Below are 18,003 nucleotides of genomic sequence, written 5' to 3'. Positions count from 1 at the left end.
AGATTTTCAGATTGTTGAGTAGAGTGAGAATAAACCTCAGTCTGAATCTATAATCGGAATGTATTCAGTCAGATTGGCAAAAATCTTTGCATGTAAACACAGACACTGTGACTCAAGCCACCTGCTGATATGATCGGCTATGGAGACAAATCCCTGTAACATCCCTTCAACCACCACCCACTTCGCCCTGACTCCTTCTGGTTGGGTAATCCAGGTGGCAGGAATGAGCAAACCTCTCTTAAGAGCCAGATAGCACAATGCTAACATTGAACCTTCAGCTGGGAGATGCTACGCTAAACTACAAGCTATACATGCCTTATTTAAATGTTCAAATTCTCAAGATACGTCTGGAGTCCAAATGTAGCTTCTTCAGTTTACAGCTGACATTGCCACCGTTTCCTCAGCCATGTAGAAGAGAGATTAGGCCGGTGACCACACATTAGCTTGGCACAACTCTAAAGCAGGGCGTGCTAGCACTGCCGCCTCCAGCACTCTTCCGCTAAGCTACACTAAGCCTCCACTTCCCCAAAGTGACTACCACTGATCCCCTGCTGTACAGGAACTATGCCAGTGGTCACCTCCTGCCCCAGAGCTGGGCTCCACACATGCACACACACACAGAGGCTGCCAACAAATCAGAACTGGAAGATAATGAGTAGTGACTGCGGGCTTTCAGCCCTTTTTGGTTTTATTGAATTCCAAAGCGTGTTCAGGTTTTCTGCTGGTCAGGCTTAGTTTGTATCCTCTCATTCCTGCCAGAGGGCCGAGGGGATGGCAGGATTATCCAGATGTGCCCAGATGAAAATGAAACATGATGCTCTGTGTGCTGGATATCAGAAACCTCTCTCTTTAAAAGTAATCACTTCAAATTTGCAGGCATCAACTTTGTAAATGTGAACAAAAAAGGTATGTATTTATAAGCATAAACAAAGATAAAAAGTCAAATTGATATGAAAAAAAGGTACTCAGACTCCACAAATAGCACTTCAAGACGTCTACTAGACGTCAGCTAGAGGTAGTTTGCTTTTTGAAGCATTGTGGTTCGATTTTGTCTCATTTCGCTTGGCAAACTGTCTTCTAATCCTCAAGGTTACGAGTGTCCAATTTCAAAATCCTCCATTAATGATCAATGGGATTCAAGTCAGGAGCTTGGCTAGGCCACACAAGCACCTTCACCTGCTTTAGAAACCAGTTTTGACTTATTTTGACCGTATGTTTGGGTTTGTTGCCTTGTTGATACATCCATCTTCTCCCCAGATTCAGTTTTTGGCCGATGAGATGAATTTATCCTCTACTCTTTCCTGGTACATCCCTCCATTCATGTTTCCTTTTATGACATGTAATGCACCAGTACTGTTTGGAAAGAAACAGCTCTGTATCATGATGCTACCACCCTCATACTTCACTGTGTTCTTGGGATCATCCGCGCAATCCTTCTTTCTCCAAACATGTTGAGCTCAGTTACTGCCAAAGAGTTTTTGTTTCGTCTGACCAGAGTTTGTTGTTCCAAAACAGTTCTGATTTGTCTATTGTGCTCAGACACACATCTCTGCGCTTCATTTTTAGCAGAGGAGTTTAGCGCGGGGTGTAGGAACAAAGATGACTGCAATGGACTGCAATTTTTGGAAGTGTGTTCCTGCTTCTGTAAAGTTGTTCAGCAATTCTTTTCAAGTGACCACTGGCTTCTCTCTTACCTTCCATGATACTAATGTGAGAGAAATCTTGCATAGCCCAGCCAGGGAGTTTTGGTTTCATGAACTTTGACACCCCCCCCCCACCCAATTTTCTCTCCAATTTAGTCGTACCCAATTCCACCCACTAGTTAGGACTCCCCCAATCACATACCACCAGCGATAGGAGGGCAAAGGCAAACACAGCGTTCCTCTGAGACCTGTGAAGCGCCACAGCACCTTTTTGAACTGAACGCGCTCGGAGGAAAACACTAACCATCAGATCTGTTAAGTCAGCTAACAGACGCCTGTGCTGACTGGGATTGCGGTGAGTGATGAGGGAGGGGGGCCATCCTACCCACCCAGAGAGAGCGAGCACAACTGTGCTCTCTTGGACTCCTGGCCACGGAAGGCTGTAGCATCACCAGGGATTGAACTCGCGATCTCCTGATGATAGGGCCAACGCTTAGACGGTTGCTTCAGATTTTTTAAATTTAAGTTGTGTGGTGAAAGTTGAGTCAGCATCAACGAGTTGCTGATGACGTCAAGAATAAAACCAGAGGGGGGGAATGCTTTGCAACAAGTGACTTTAAAAATGAGTGATGAAGCCAAACTCCACAGGTCAGTAGAGCGTGACGTGCCCTTTTCAATGAGCCCTGGTATGCATTGCTAGTCTTCAAGAAACTGGAGATATGGACCCCAGAATCTTGCAAAAATGTGTTAATTTGTATCTGACTTACAGGGTGTTAGGCGCCCTCTCCAACCCCATATGACTTTTTACTGTAGTCTTTGGGAAAACGGAGATAACGCCGTTCAATATCTGGTCTTTGAAGCCCTGTATGTCGGCGGACAAAGTTCAGTATTCCATTCCAACAAGCCCTGAACCATTGCTAGCCTTCAGGAAACCGGAGATACGGACTCCAAAATCACCAGCGTCCTCACCTGTTGTCTTCTCTGAGGCGTCCATGTTGTTAGCGTCATAATCACATGATCAGCGACTAGACGACATCAAGCTTAAAGCGTCACCGTCGAGCAGTAAAGTCGACAAGCTGACTAGTCTGTGTTACCTTCACTTTCCACTTGCATATTATCAAACCAAATGTTGCTTTTTCCATTCCAATATTGTTTAATAATGCTCTTCCTGAGAACTTCACTTTTACTACCATTGCTGCTCACTGCATTACTGCTGTTACTGATTGGGAAGATATTTACTTTATGGAATCCCTAAAGCAAACCGAATGTGCAGCATCTCCCAAACTTTTAGCTTTGCACAGGCGCATGGAGGCTAATGCACCAAACATGTTAGAAGGTCAAGCTAACTAAATGTTGGAAGCTAAAACCTCTCCATTTAGTACTGTGCTAAAACATGCCTCCATCACCCCAAATTGTTCAGTAATCTCTAATAACACTGTATGACACACTGTTATCTACAAACATGGACTACAGTCTGGACCAAAGTCAGGCTTCAAGGTAACTGCTACTGTTTTTAGGGCTGGAGGTTAGGGAACCAGCTGTGACCGGAAAGTCGCCGGCTCGATCCCCTGAGCGGACAGTACATGACTGAAGTGCCCTTGAGCAAGACACCTAACCCCCAACTGCTCCCTGGGCGCTGTGGATAGGGCTGCCCACCGCTCCGGGCAAGTGTGCTCACTGCCCCCTAGTGTGTGTATTCACAGGTGTGTATGTGGTGTTTCACTGCATGGATGGGTTAGAATGCGGAGGGTAAATTTCCCTGTTGTGGGACTGGGCGACGTGGCAAAAATATTATAGAACGATATTTCAAGACATATTCACGGTACACAATATGATTCATGATATTAAATCACAGAAAAACTAAATAAGTTGGAACAGTGTTTTTTGTACAACCTACAAAACAATGACTTTTATTTAATGTTTTACAAATTGCACTGAATTAAATCCAGTTAAACAGGACTATTTTTTGCTCAACTTTGTAATGAAACAAACAGGTGGTGTTATTTAAGTTGACGATATCCACGATATGCTCCGAAAAGTGTATTGTGACATATGTTATGATAACTATAAAATATCGCCATATTGCCCACCCCTAGATGACTATATTAAAAAGAACTAGATATTAGTCCTGTATTGTTTTTAAGTTCTCAGGAATCATTAGGCTTCTCTGAAGCCTTAGAAGGCCCTGAGGGCTCCTCACTGCTGGGCAGTTTTGTGTGTGTGTGTGTGAGTTCTCAGGGCAGGTGATGAGGCGTGATGGTTCTCTTGCTCTCACAAGCCAGGTGTCAGCAGCTCTAATTCAGGAAACCTTTTTCTTTATTCTGCCTGAAACCCTCACAAACACCTGCGCTCACCGGTTTTCCAGGTTCTAGGATAAGAACAAACGCTCTTCGCCAGGTGGCACAAAATAGAACTCTTTTATTACTGTCACAGCATAAAGAGGGATTAGGAAAGGGAGAGGAAGAGAGTGTAGTTAGTTAAGTGACCTTCTAAGTGACCTTCTAAGGGCCTTCAAAGGCTTCAGAGAAGCCTAATGATTCCTGGGAACTTAAAAAAATACAGGACTAATATCTAGTTCTTTTTAATATAGTCATCTAGGGGTGGGCAATATGGCGATATTTTATCGTTATCCTGATATGTCACAAAACACTTTTCAGGGCATATTGTGGATATCGTCAGAGTTTAAATAACACCAACTGCATGTTTCATTACAAAGTAGAGCAAAAATAGTCCTGTTTAACTGGATTTAATTTAGTGCAACTTGTAAAACGTTAAATAAAAATCACTGTAGTTTTGTAGGTAGTACAAAAAACACTGTTCCAACTTATTAAATCGCAGAAAAAATAAATATCATGAATCACATTGTGTATCGTGAATATGTCTTGAAGTATCGTAATATAATATTTTTGCCACATCGCACAGCCCCAGAGTCATGCTTGCTGTATTAAAACTCTAAGTATTAATATTATTATTTCATTGTAAAGTTTTGGTTGGAAACAAAAGGGTTAAAATCCTAAAACACCCAACAGAAGATTGTCCAATCAGGACAGTCTTATCTGTGACATCTAAAGGCCTCAGCTTACTTCTTGCGAAATGAAATTCTCGAGGGTTACCTTAGTGTAGCTGCCAAAGCCGAGGCTCCTCAAAGTTGTCCATCTTTGTTTAATGGCATGCCTCTTTCTTACCGACCAATCAGAGGCTTTGTTGCGTAGTGTCTTCATCCACAGAGTTCGTCCAGCTGCCACGTGCCATGTGGCGAATGAAGCCTCTGCACGACGTCTGCGTTTGTTCGTTTTCTCTGCAATTACGTCACGTTGTTCGCTAAAGCCAGGCGAACGTCGTCTCCACAAGAAGTCTGCTGAGGCCCTAAGCAGATTCAGCCAAGCGAGCACTTCCATTGGTTAGGGCTTCTGGAGCTGAACCGAAGGCCTTACCCGTCAGACTAACTACCAACGTAATAAGCAAGAGGAATCAACCAATCACCATTTGATTTATAGTGGCTCCAATTTCATGAGACAAAACGTTACTCCAGGCCTTCTGGAAGTGCATCCGTGCCTTTTTTCCCCACTGTAAACAAATAAAAACACTTCCTGGGTCACCGCTAGTTTTCGGCAGCTGCAGGGCAGTTTTAAACTAACCAACAAGAGCGTTTACAACAATACACACAGCATTTCGCTAATCGAGTGTTTCTGCTGATTGCTGAACTTAGCTGAACGTAGGCTACATGCTAGCGAGCTAGATAAGTAGTAACATAGTTAACAAAGTTAAATACTGTTAAAAAAAGTTAGTTAAATACTGTTAAAAAATCACAATAACACTGCAAACTTTAACCATTTGTGCCAAATACACTCCCAGTGCTGTAAAAGGTAGAACTGTAGTTAATTCAGTGTGTGGGCTGTAATCAGAGAGATTCAGAGTGGTTTGGTGTGAAATGGTTCAGATGTCTTTACAGCGGTGGTGATAGGAACCAGGGGTCACCATGACTACAACACAAATATAGACATTTTATTTACTATCCAGAACCACCAGTGAACCCAACACGAGTCTTCTGAGTTTATATGGAATGTTGATGATGGAAAATAGCGGAAAATCTTGCCTCATAAAAACTTTTGCCTCATAACGCCCTGAATATTATGTGTCCCTCCACCATGAATGGACTTTCAGGTTGAAATAGTCTCAGAGCCATCATAAATCAATGTCTCAGACATCATACTGCGCATTCATAACCATCTCATGTAATAACGTTCTGTAAGTTCTGGGAGAACAGTTCTGACTCAGTAAGTTTCTCTAGAACGGAGCATTTCACACCAAACCACTCTGAATGTATGGTTAACAAAATTGTAACCAACTAGATTTTCAACTTTGCAGGTGAGCAAAAAAAAATTTGCATCTATAAAAGTCTTTATTGTGTTTAAATGCTGTTTGTTTGTTGTGTCAGTTACAAAGAAAGCTGCAGGTGTCCGCTTCATCTCGGCACGGCCGTCTTTGTGGAGAGGTGTGAATTGTTTTTCACAGCAGTGAGCTCTCACCCCTCCCCTTTCACTCATCATTGCTCACTAGCAGCTCAACATGTTCTGGTCCTATTTCATCTGTAAACAGAGTTGTATTAATTAATAAGATCCAAAATGGTTCCCATTCCGCCGGCAGAACGGCCACTAGGTGGGCCTGCAGAAAGAGTAAAATGTCTTTTTTTTTTTGGTTATTATATCTGTAGCTGTTGTCGAGTTGGTGGTGGTCGTTCTCACACTGGCTGGACACCTCAACCTGTAACCAGACCCTCCTCCCCCAAAACTGTGTGTACTAGGAAGGAAACTGCTAACCTGGTACACATAGTTTCATGTACTATGTACAATATGGGCCTTTAACACACACATAAAAACATCTGTACAGGCCAAAAGCACTAGAATTTGCACTGAGCTGATGCTCTGCTGAGCTCAGATCTATGCAAAATTAGAAATATGTTCAACCCCATTTCCAAAAAAGTTGGGCCGCTGTGAAAAATGTAAATAAAAACAAAATGCAACGATGTGCAAATCATTTTAAACCCTATATTTCACTGACAATGCTTCAAAGACAACATCTTAAATGTTGAAACTGAGAAATGTTATTGTTTTCTTTTAAATATTTGCCCAATTTGAGTTTGATGCCAGCAACACATTCCAAAAAAGTTGGGACGGGGCAACAAAAGGCTGGTAAAGTTGTGTAATGCTTAAAAAAACATGATTATACCCAATCATGTAACATGATTGGGTATAATGAGCATCTCAGAGAGGCGGAGTCTTTCAGAAGTTGAGGAGGGGTTCACCACTGCACGATCAAATAGTGACACAATTCAAGAATAACGTTTCTCAACGTAAAATAGCAAAGAACTTCTACTTTTGTTCACCTACAGTACATAATAACATTAAAAGATTCAGAGAATCTGGAGAAATCTCTGTATTTGAGGGACAAGACCAAAAACCAGTAATTGCCGGCCGTGATCTTTGGGCCTTCAGGCAGCACTGCATTAAAACAGACATGATTCTGTAGTGGAAATCACTGCATGGGCTCAGAAACACTTCTGAAAACACTGTCTGTGAAAACAGTTCATCACTGCATCCACAAATGCTAATTAAAACTCTTAAATGCAAAGAAGAAACCGTATATAAACAGGACCTAGGAATGCTGCCACCTTCTCTGGGCCCAAGCTCATTTAAAATGGACTGAGGCAAAGTGGAAAAGTGTTCAGTGGTCCGACGAGTCAACATTTGAAATTCTTTTTGGAAATCATGGACACTGTGTCCTCCGGGCTAAAGACCACTCAGCTTGTTATCAGTGCACAGTTCAAAAGCCAGTATTCATGATGGTATAAGGGGCATTAGTGCACATGGTATGGGTGACGTGCACATCTGTGAAGGCACCATTAATGCTGAATGATATTTTGGCAACATACCTGTCACCACTGAAAACATTTGGTGCATTATAAAATAAAAAATATGACAAATGAGCCCCTGAACTGTTGAGCAGCTAAAATCCAATGTTAAGCAAAAATGGGAAAACATTTCACTTTCTAAACTACAGCAGTGTCTCCTCAGTTCCCAAACGCTTACAGAGTGTTGTTAAAAGAAGAGGTGATGAAACACAGTGGTAAACAGGCCCCCGTCCCAACTTTTTTGGAACATGTTGTTGGCATCAAATTCAAAACGGGCAAATATTTTTTTAAAAAAGAATACAATTTCTCAGTTTCAACATTTGATTTGTTGTCTTTCTACTATTTTCAATGAAATATAGGGTTTAAATGATTTGCACATCATTGAAATTTGTTTTTATTTACATTTCGCACAGCATCCCATCTTTTTCGGAAATGGGGTTGTAGTACATCTCCAACTACCCAAGAAATTTCATCCATTATATCATTTGTAGATGTTCACCTACTGACACGACACAGTTAGAACATGCAAACACATGGCCCAAGGCTGCAGACCAGGAGCTACAAACCCACCCAGCCATCAGCTGGTCAGCTGGTGCTGCCGTGTCACATGAGACCTGAACGGCAGACTGTGATGTGTATTCGCCCTGGCTGTGGAGTGGACAGTCGACACCGTGTGCTGGGATTTGCTGCTGGTGGCCATGATGACCTCATTCCATCCAGCAAAGTGAGCAAGAGCACCACGGGTGCCATCTCTCTCAGCGCCGGACCCTCTGTCGCTCAGCGTGAGGGTCTCTCTCAGTGACAGTGTCAGTAAAACTGGTGGTCTTCTCTCCTGCAGGCCTTTCTATGGCCTTACGGTGCTAAGCACATACAAATGTACGGCGAGGGCTAGAGCTGCCTGACACACTGTATTTTTATCGTTATTACGATGTGAGGCAAGGCTAATTTATCTATATAGCACCTTTCAAACTGCTGTCATTCAAAGTGCTTTACAAATGAGAAAATATAGAATCATTTAAAAAGTAAAGAAATTAAAACATAATTAAAACGATCTGAAAACTGGGAAAATTAAATATCTAATTAAAAATGTGAGAATTAAACTGGGATAACAAAGTGCCGTTACAGAGGAGATCATGACGGACGGTGTAGATATTTTGACAAGCTAACAAGACAAATGCGTGTGTGTTTGTGCTAAAGGACAGACCAGCTGTTCTCACCTCCGGCCAGAAAACACACGGCAACTTACAGACAACTCTAATGACCACAGAGAGAGAGAGAGAGAGAGAGAGAGAGAGACAGAGAGACAGAGAGACAGAGAGGCAAAGACAAAAAGACACAAAATATGGAGTCAAACTGTCACTACATTGCTGATGTCTACACAATGACCCAATGATGACCCCTAAATTCAGTGTAGCCTCCCTGCTGACTGGTATTAATGAGATATTGAACACAGGATAAAAGCCTGGCCTGCCCAGCGTACTGTTTCCTACCACCTAGCTCCTGTTAAAGAGCCCATATCACAGACAAACAGACTTCTAGCTCTTTTTTGGGGATGTGGTGCAGCACTGTGCTGAGGCGAGTGTATAATTATCCGATATCATTTGTGTCTGAGGTTAGCGAGTTAGCTAGCTTGCTAACTGCACCAACATGGAGGATTTTTTTGTTGTCAGTCATCTGGTCAAGCCTCAGTCATTATAATGAGATACTAAGTCATAATTATGAGATACTAAGTCAATTACTGTAAGTCATAATTATGAGAAAGTAAGTTATAATTATGAGATATTAAGTCATTATTATGAGACAATCTCATTATAATGAGATATTGTCATAATTATGAGATATTAAATCATAATTATGAGATACCAAGACAAAATTATGGAAAACCTTAGTATGTCAAAATTATTATTAAAATTATTATTAATTCATAATTATGAGATAGTATCTCATAATAATCACTCACTAATTCATAATTATAAGCAACTAAATCATAATTATGAGATATTAAGTCATCAATTATGACAGCCAATTATGAGATATTAAGTCATCAATTATGAGCCACTAAGTCATAATTATGAGAAAGTAAGTTATACTTATGAGATATTAAATCATAAATATGAGATACCAAGTCATAATATATGTCAGTCATTATTATGATATACTATAGTCAGTGATTATTATGAGATACCAAGTCACAACTATGAGTCATAATTATGAGATACCTTCTCATAATTATGATTTAATAAGTTATAATTATGAAATATTAAGTCATTGTTATGAGACTGAATCTCATTATAATGGGATATTGTCATAATTATAGATATTAAATCATAATTAAGAGATACCAAGTAATAATAATGTCAGTAATTATTATGAGATACTATAGTGAGTGACTATTATGAGACACCAAGTCACAACTATGACAGTCATAATTATGAGACACCAAGTCATAATTACAAGAAAGTTATAATTATGAGATAATAAGTCATAATTAGGAGACTGAATCTCATTACTGTGAGATATTAAGTGATTATTATGAGATACTAAGTCATAATTATGAGAAAAGTAAGTCATACTTATGAGATATTAAGTCATAATTATGAGACTGAATCTCAGAGATGCTATGTCATAACAATGGAAAGTGTTCTTAGTATTGTTCTACGTACTAAACGGCTGTATATATTTTTTCCAGTGGTGGAAATCAGCCTCCCTCCCAGTATGAAGACCATTAAACAGAAAAAGTACAGAAAATGGAACTGATGCTGTTTTTTTTTTAATACTGGGGCAAAATAATGTTATAATCCTTAATCTTACAGCAACCAGATGAGCTGAAAGACCGACTGTGGAGCGGAAGAGCAAATCCACTCTGACAGTCTGAGTTACAGCCTGGATTCACTCTCTGAGATCTGGGTGGGGGGGGCTAACATTAGGAGCTGCTCACCCACAACCCAGCTGAGACTTTCCCTTCACCAAAATCACTCACTGACCCCAGCAACGAGATGCTAGCTAGTGTGGACACATGCATCACTAAAGTTGTGTGGTCATTCTGTAGTCGATGTCATGCCCACATTAAGAACAGCTGGTTTTCTCTATGGGGAAAATGAATAGGATCTTCAAAAATTGATGCGGTTAACAAAACAGCTGTAAACTCAATACATTCTACCCTACATACGTTTTTCACTGGGTCCTCTGATCAATTCGGTCGTTTTGAAGCCAAAATTTTTTACAGACATTTTAACAGTATTGCAGCGTTCACCGCTATTAAAGGAGACACAGCTTACACACAAGTCGCTGCGCTTTATTCAGTGGCTGTATTCGGCCACAGCCACACTGTACAATACTGAGGCTTACAGCTAACAGACAGCTCTACACTCAGCTCACGTCTGCACTCTCTCGCTTCCAGACCACAGTTCTTCCTGTTGTAACAGATATATTGCTCTAAAGAAGGCTATCCCCACCTTCACAATAAGAGTCCTTTTCAGAATAAACCCAGAGAATAACTGCTGTAGAACAAATAACCCAGAATAAATACAAATACATTTATTGTGTATATAGTTGCTGTCGTGACAAAACCTCATATCTCCATTTTTTATCTCCAATAAAAATCATCCAAAATGATTGGGAATAAATAATTTCTCAATAAACGTCCATTAAAAGTTAAGAACGTTATTCCATGTTCAGTAAAGTTACCATTTAGGAAGTTTTGTTCCGACGGCAATTATATGTTTTATTATTTTGTTTATTATACTCTCTCTGTCTCTCTCTGCTCTCTCTCTCTCCCTTTGTTTTCTCTGCTCTCTCTCTCCCTTTGTTTTCTCTGCTCTCTCTCTGTGCTCTCTCTCTCTCTCTCCTTCTCTTTCTCTCTCTCTGTCTCTCTCTGCTCTCTCTCTCTCCCTTTGTTTTCTCTGCTCTCTCTCTGCGCTCTCTCTCTCTCTCTCTCTGAGTGGTGAAGGTCAGATGTATCTGTGCTGCTGTGCTGGTTGAGAGTCACTGTGTCACTGCCCTTTTATTTATATTCTGCATTATTCAATTCTTTTTACTAACTGCTTTATTATTAATCTTTGTGACTTCTTATAACTGTGACTTTGGGACTTCTAATAACTAAGAAAAGTTCTCCACTAAATTTCCTTCAGATTTTGAGCAAATTATTAGTTTTGCAATTATAATTTTTGTTTTTATCATTTTTTTAATTTAGTTTTTTTTAGTCTATTTATTTATTTATTATTTGGAGATGTACCCTGTTGGTCTGGTGCCCCATTTATTTATTTATTTATAATAATAATAATAAAGAGGTGGGTGGATGGGAGGTTGGGGGTGGAGGAAGGGAGTTCAGGGGGAAAGCATTTATTTGTATTTGTGTTGTCGTTGTACATTTTGTTTCTGTTTAGTATTGAAAATAAAAAAATGTTCACAATAATAATAATAATAATTAATTATTATTATTATTATATATAATGATAATAATAGTTGCAAATACCTTAATTAATAGCAATTTTTATAAATAACTGAATGTCTCTCATGGAAATGAACCGACTCCAAAGGAACGTGACTGTAGAGCAGCAGGAACGTGACTTAATGGCCCAGCCTCACCTGCGTTACCTGAGCGCTTTCCTTAATTACCTCACAGCAGCTGCTACAGTCTTAATATCAGTTAATGCGTGATTAATGTGGCAGCAATAACACGGACACACAGACAGATGGACAGAAGGACACAGTGACTCTCAACCAGCACAGCAGCACAGATACATCTGACCTTCACCACTCAGAGAGAGAGAGAGAGAGAGAGAGAGAGAGAGAGAGAGAGAGAGCGCAGAGAGAGAGCAGAGAAAACAAAGGGAGAGAGTGCAGAGAGAGAGAGAGAGTGCAAAGAGCAGAGAAAACAAAGAGAGAGAGAGAGCAGAGAGAGACAGAGAGAGAACGAGAAAGAGAGAGAGAGAGAGAGAGAGAACAGAGACAGAGAGAGAGAAAGAGAGAGAGAGAGAGAGCAGAGAGAACAGAGACAGAGAGAGAAAGAGAAAGAGAGAGAGAGAGCAGAGAGAACAGAGACAGAGAGAGAGAACAGAGAGAATGAGAGAGAACAGACAGAGAGAAAGAGATAACAGAGAGAAAGAGAGAACGGAGAGAGAGAGAGCAGAGAGAACAGACAAAGAAGAGAGAGAGCAGAGAGAGATGAGAAAGAGAGGAAGAACACAGAGAGAAAACATACAGAGATAAAATAGAGAAAACAGTGGGATAAAGAGCGAGAGAAAGAAAGAAAGGAGAGAGTGAGAGAGAGCCAAAGGAAAGAGAGAAGGAGGAAGAAAAAAGAAAGAGGGACAGGTTCAAGAGAATCAGAATGAGGAGAAGTGTGTATATATAAACACAGAGACAGAACAGAGAAAGAGAGAGAGAGAGAGAGAGAGAGAGAGAGAGGGAGAACGGTGAGATAAAGAGCGAGAGAAAGAAAGAAAGGAAGGAGTGGGAGAGCGAAAGGAGAGAGAAAGAGAGAAAGAAATGAAAGAAAAGAGATAGAGAAGACAAAAGAAAAAGAAAAAGGAAGTAAAGAGAGAGCAAAGAAAGAGAGGAAGAAAGGGGTCAAGAGAAGGGGGGATATATATAAGTATACAGAGAGAGCAAGGAAAGACGAAGGAGACAGGCTGAAAGAGATAAAGGAGGGGGGAGGAGGCCAATCTGTCATCCCTCTCTCTGGGGACTGTGTAGATGGTGTAGATGGTGAGCGTCTAGAACACACAGCTCCCCACCCCCAACACTCCCCCATCACCCAACACTCCCCCAACACACACCTAACACACCACATAGCCGCTCTGCTGCACCTCCACCTCCGCACACCGCAGTCTGGGTTCTGCCGGAGACACAGCCGGTAGCTCTGAATGTTGTTTTAACACTTTAAAGCAGCAGCCGGTCAGAAATAACCATCACACAGTTCTCCACCTGAACCAGCCGGCCAATCAGTCGAGACACGATGCGTCTCCTTTAGTTACAACCGGAGCTACGAGGCTAACGTTGCTAACAAACACTAGAAGTCAATAGTCACCCAGTTCTTTTTTTCGCAAATACATTCCCTAGACAATCTGGGTCTTCATTAAAGTCATACAGTCTTGTGGATGTGGCTCGGAGGACAATGTGACTGTGAACTATAAACACAAACAATACTTATATAACGTGTAGCCAAACGCTGAGGGCAGCCACTTTAGACGACAGGGTCTCCCTTACAAAAGAGAAGTTTTATTAGTAAACCTCTTTTAAACTAAACAGTAAGTGAGCTTTCAGCTTACTTTTTATGTAGTTATCAGAGATTTACTGAACAAAATTATACCTAAGTATACTTGGCTTATACGGACAAGTGTGTAGTATAGTATGTCCAAGTATATTTGGCCTATTTTATTTATATTAGAAATTTTTTTTATTTGCATGTCTTGTGAATTTTTATATGTGTGGTCCACCGGTAGTGTTCACATTAACAGTACTTGACTTGAAGTCAACTAAAGGTATATTTTAAGTATTAAAAAATAATACCTAGATAGAAATATAGTAGTGCACTTTAAAGTGTAAAAATAATATATCGCTGTTGTTGGAAGAAAAGCTCGTTTCTCCAAAATGGTAACTTTACAGGAGAAGGAAAAAACACACTTTACTTTTAATGTAAGTCAATGGAACCAGACTTTTTTCCCAAGTCATTTTGGGTCGTTTCTTTTGGTCCATTCACCATGAAATTTGCACACAGGACAAGGGACAACGGGTATTTTCAAATTAGGTCAAAAACTGAAAAACCACAAAAATGGAGATATGAGGTGTTCAGCAGCGATATAAGTAATAAACTATAAATATAACGTTTAATATATATGAAACGTAATTTCATTTAAAGAAGACCTACAAGCATAACTGCAATATGTAAACTATTAAACTGGTAGTTTACTTTAAAGTATACTTAAAAGTTTACTACTACTTTACTAGCATATAACTAGTAAATGAACCATGTACCTATAAGTTCACTATTAGTGTAGTCCACTTTTAGTGTAGTTCACTTTTAGTGTAGTTGCAGTACAAAATAAAACATATGTAAACTAGTTCGGCACTCAAGGTTTACAACTCTTACAACTATAAAAAAGAACATAAGTATACTTATATAAACTAAAGAGTGGCCCAATTTAGTCCCAAAAAGTACTGAAATAGTACACTTAAAAGTATACTAATGGTACATTGATACTAGTATACTTAGTATATGAGGTATACTTGGGAAATATACTTCAACTTTACTTAATTTTGCTTAATAAAATGAACTTTAAGTATACTTTTTTCCTCAGGGCTGTCTCAGCAAGGCACCCAGTCATGTCCGAAACTACTGTTTGTTTAATACGCTGCTGCTGAGGTTCCTCAGTTTGGCCAGTGATGTTTTGTTCATTTTTATAGCTTAAGTGAGTCACAGTGAGCCCTAAACCACATTTACAAGTCTGTACAACTGCAATGAAGACCTGGATGTGGTTTAAGCTGACTGAGAGAAGTTTTGAGGGATATTTTTTTTGGAAAATGATTTGGGCTTTTTGAGTTCTGGTGTTTGTTAGCAATATTAGCCTCACAGCATCAGCGCTAAACAGATTTTTCCTACAAAATAACAGTTTAGCAAGTTCAGCAAGGCACCCAGTCATGTTCGAATCTACCGTTTGTATAAAACACTGGTGCTGAGGTTCCTCAGTTTGGCCGTTTTTTGAAGGCAAGCCATCGAATCAGTATTTGTGGCGTCACACAGAGGAAATCAGTCCTGCTTTGTTGTCCCTGGTGTTGTCTGAAATGGCTGCCCAGTAAAGTTCTGTTCATTTTTATAGGTGATAGTCAGTCACAGTGAGTCCTAAACCACATTTACAAGTGTGAACAACCTCAAAAAAGACCTGGATGTGGTTTCAGCTGTTCGAGAGAAGCTCTGAGGGAAATATTTTTTGGAAATGATTTGAGTTTTTGAGTTCTGGTGTTTGTTAGCAACATTAGCTTCACAGCATCAGCGCTAAACAGATTTTTTCCTACAAGATAACAGTTTAGCACAACGGTCAAATCTGCAAAGCTTCCCGTTGAGCCGAAATGCAATGTATCAGCCATGTTTGGTGTCTGAAGTTGTTTCTTTAGCTTTGTAGCTATGAGGCTAATGTAGCTAACAAGCAGAAGTGGAAAAGGTAGAGAAGCTAAAGAGCTAAAAACATTAACCGCAGCCATCCTGAAGCCTGAGCTCTGTCCGTATAGGTGCACTTTGTAGTTCTACAGTTACAGACTGTAGTCCATCTGTTTCTCTGATACTTTGTTAGCCCCCTTTTGCCCTGTTCTTCAGTGGTCAGGACCCCCATGGACCCTCACAGAGCAGGTACTATTTGGGTGGTGGATCATTCTCAGCACTGCAGTAACACTGACGTGGTGGTGGTGTGTTAGTGTGTGTTGCGCTGATCTGAGTGGATCAGACACAGCAGTGCTGCTGGACTGAGAACACCTCAGTGTCGCTGCTGGACTGAGAACCAAAAGCATCCAGCCAGCAGCACCCTGACTGATGTACAGCAACAAAAGGGGTTCTGCTACTGTTACAAGCTTGGCATCATCACAATAGCGGAACCCTTTTTGGCGCTACACAGAACCATTTTCAAAAAGGTTCTATATAGAACCACATACAACATACTTTTTCATCAATCTGAAGAAGCACTTCATCATGCAAAGAACCTTTTAGGCATGAAATGGTCCTGTGTAGAACTCATGGTCCTAGATAGAACTATTCACAAGCTTAAATCGATATTTGCATGGTGAAATGGTTCTTGAAACTGATGAAGAATTGTTGTATATGGTTCTTTATAGCACCAAAAGGGGTTCTTTTGTTGTTACAAGCTTTACATTGTCGCAACAACAGAACCTTTTTTGGTGCCATATAGAACCATTTTCAAAAAGGTTCTATATAGAACCACATACAACACACTTTTTCATCAATCTAAAGAACCACAAGAAATGGTTCTTGACATTGATGGAGAATGTGTTGTATATGGTTCTTTATAGCACAAAAAAAGTTTCTTTTGTTGTTACAAGCTTTACATCATTGCAACAACAGAACCATTTTTGGTGCCATATTCACCATTTTCAAAAAGGTTCTATATAGAACCACATACAACGCACTTTCAATCAATCTCAATAACCACCATGCAGAGAACCCATTAAACATGCAAAGGGTCCTATGTAAAACTCATGGTTCTAGAGAGAACCCTTTGCATGCTTAAAAGGTTATTTGCATGGTCAAAGCGTTCTTTAGATTGATAGAGAATGTGTTGTATATGGTTCTATATAGCACCAAAAAGGGTTCTTCTACTGTTACAAGCTTGACACTGTAACAACAGCAGAACTCTTTTGGTGCTATACAGAACCATTTTCAAAAAGGTTCTACGTAGAACCACAAACAACACACTTTCAATCAATCTGAAGGACCATTTCACCATGCAGAGAACCCTTTAAGCATGAAATGGTCCAATGGATGACGCATGGTTCTACGTAGAACCATTCATTTTACTAAAGAACCCTTAAAGAACCATCGAGCGTACAACAAAATATCGGGAAAAAATACCAAGCTGCTGCCTTTTGCATCAAAACGGTTCGGTTTATATCGAAAACATTATTAAACATATCGAAATCGTATCATATCGTATCGGTCAGTCCCAGGCCGGCCTATAATGAATGACCCCGGCGTATGGGCAGCCAATCAAGGGCAAGCCGGCTGCCAAATGACTTTAGCCGTAATGAGGTTACTCACTTGTCTGCTTCTTTGTTCGGCGCTGGTCCACCGTCTGTCTTGGTGCACAGAGCCCGGCCGCAGCTCCACAGAGGACGGCCCGCTGCAGCTGGAAGCCGGGCTCTGCGCGCCGCTCCCCCGGCATGGCTGGTGCAGGCGGGTCGCCGCGTCTCATTCCCAGCGAAATCAGACAAGGCACGCTTGAAGCTGGGTCTGCAGAAGTCCTTCAAGACCTGCGAAACCCTGAACTGTAACATTTCAGTCCTGCTTAGATGATCTGATGGAGCTGTTTATGGCAGAACGGGATTATTTGTTTACCTCAACAGCCTGAAGCCCAGTGATGGTTGTGAGACGCTCCTCTGCGATTCAAAGCATAATAGCGCCCAGGAGGCTCCTCATTGGACGAAACAGCCGCTCGTTCACGCCCTTCTCGGATCCCATTGGTCAGCGCGGTGCCTTTACGACGCTGATTGGTGGAGCCGCGCGTCACTCACAGTTAATCCGGACCGCTTTCTCCTTCACAGAGAAATGACAGCGCGATACGAAGGAGAGCGATTAGAGATTTGAGCAGTGATCGAGTTTATATAATAAAGGAAATATTAAGAGAGGTTTTGTGTTGATAAATGAAGCACAAATCCGCGAAACAGCGAGTTTTTGTCGGCGCAGACATGAGCCGGGGTTTGGTCAGCTTAGCCGGCAGCCTG

General features: G+C 40.8%; 1 protein-coding gene across 1 annotated transcript in view; it reads right to left on the bottom strand.

The window, feature by feature from the left end:
- Positions 1 to 17,648, bottom strand: part of glsa (glutaminase a) — a 51,874-nt gene extending 34,226 nt beyond the window's left edge. The window contains exon 1 of the mRNA XM_036562071.1: positions 17,321 to 17,648. Within this exon, the coding sequence (XP_036417964.1) occupies positions 17,321 to 17,556 (236 nt within the window). The 5' untranslated portion in view covers positions 17,557 to 17,648. The remainder of the gene's footprint in view (positions 1 to 17,320) is intronic.
- Positions 17,649 to 18,003: the final 355 nt, after the last annotated feature.

This window comes from Colossoma macropomum, unplaced genomic scaffold (genome assembly GCF_904425465.1).
Source record: "Colossoma macropomum unplaced genomic scaffold, Colossoma_macropomum, whole genome shotgun sequence".
Classification (NCBI taxonomy): Eukaryota; Metazoa; Chordata; class Actinopteri; order Characiformes; family Serrasalmidae; genus Colossoma; species Colossoma macropomum.
The sequence above is the reverse complement of the archived record's forward strand: the minus strand, read 5'-3'. Positions and strand labels throughout refer to the sequence as shown.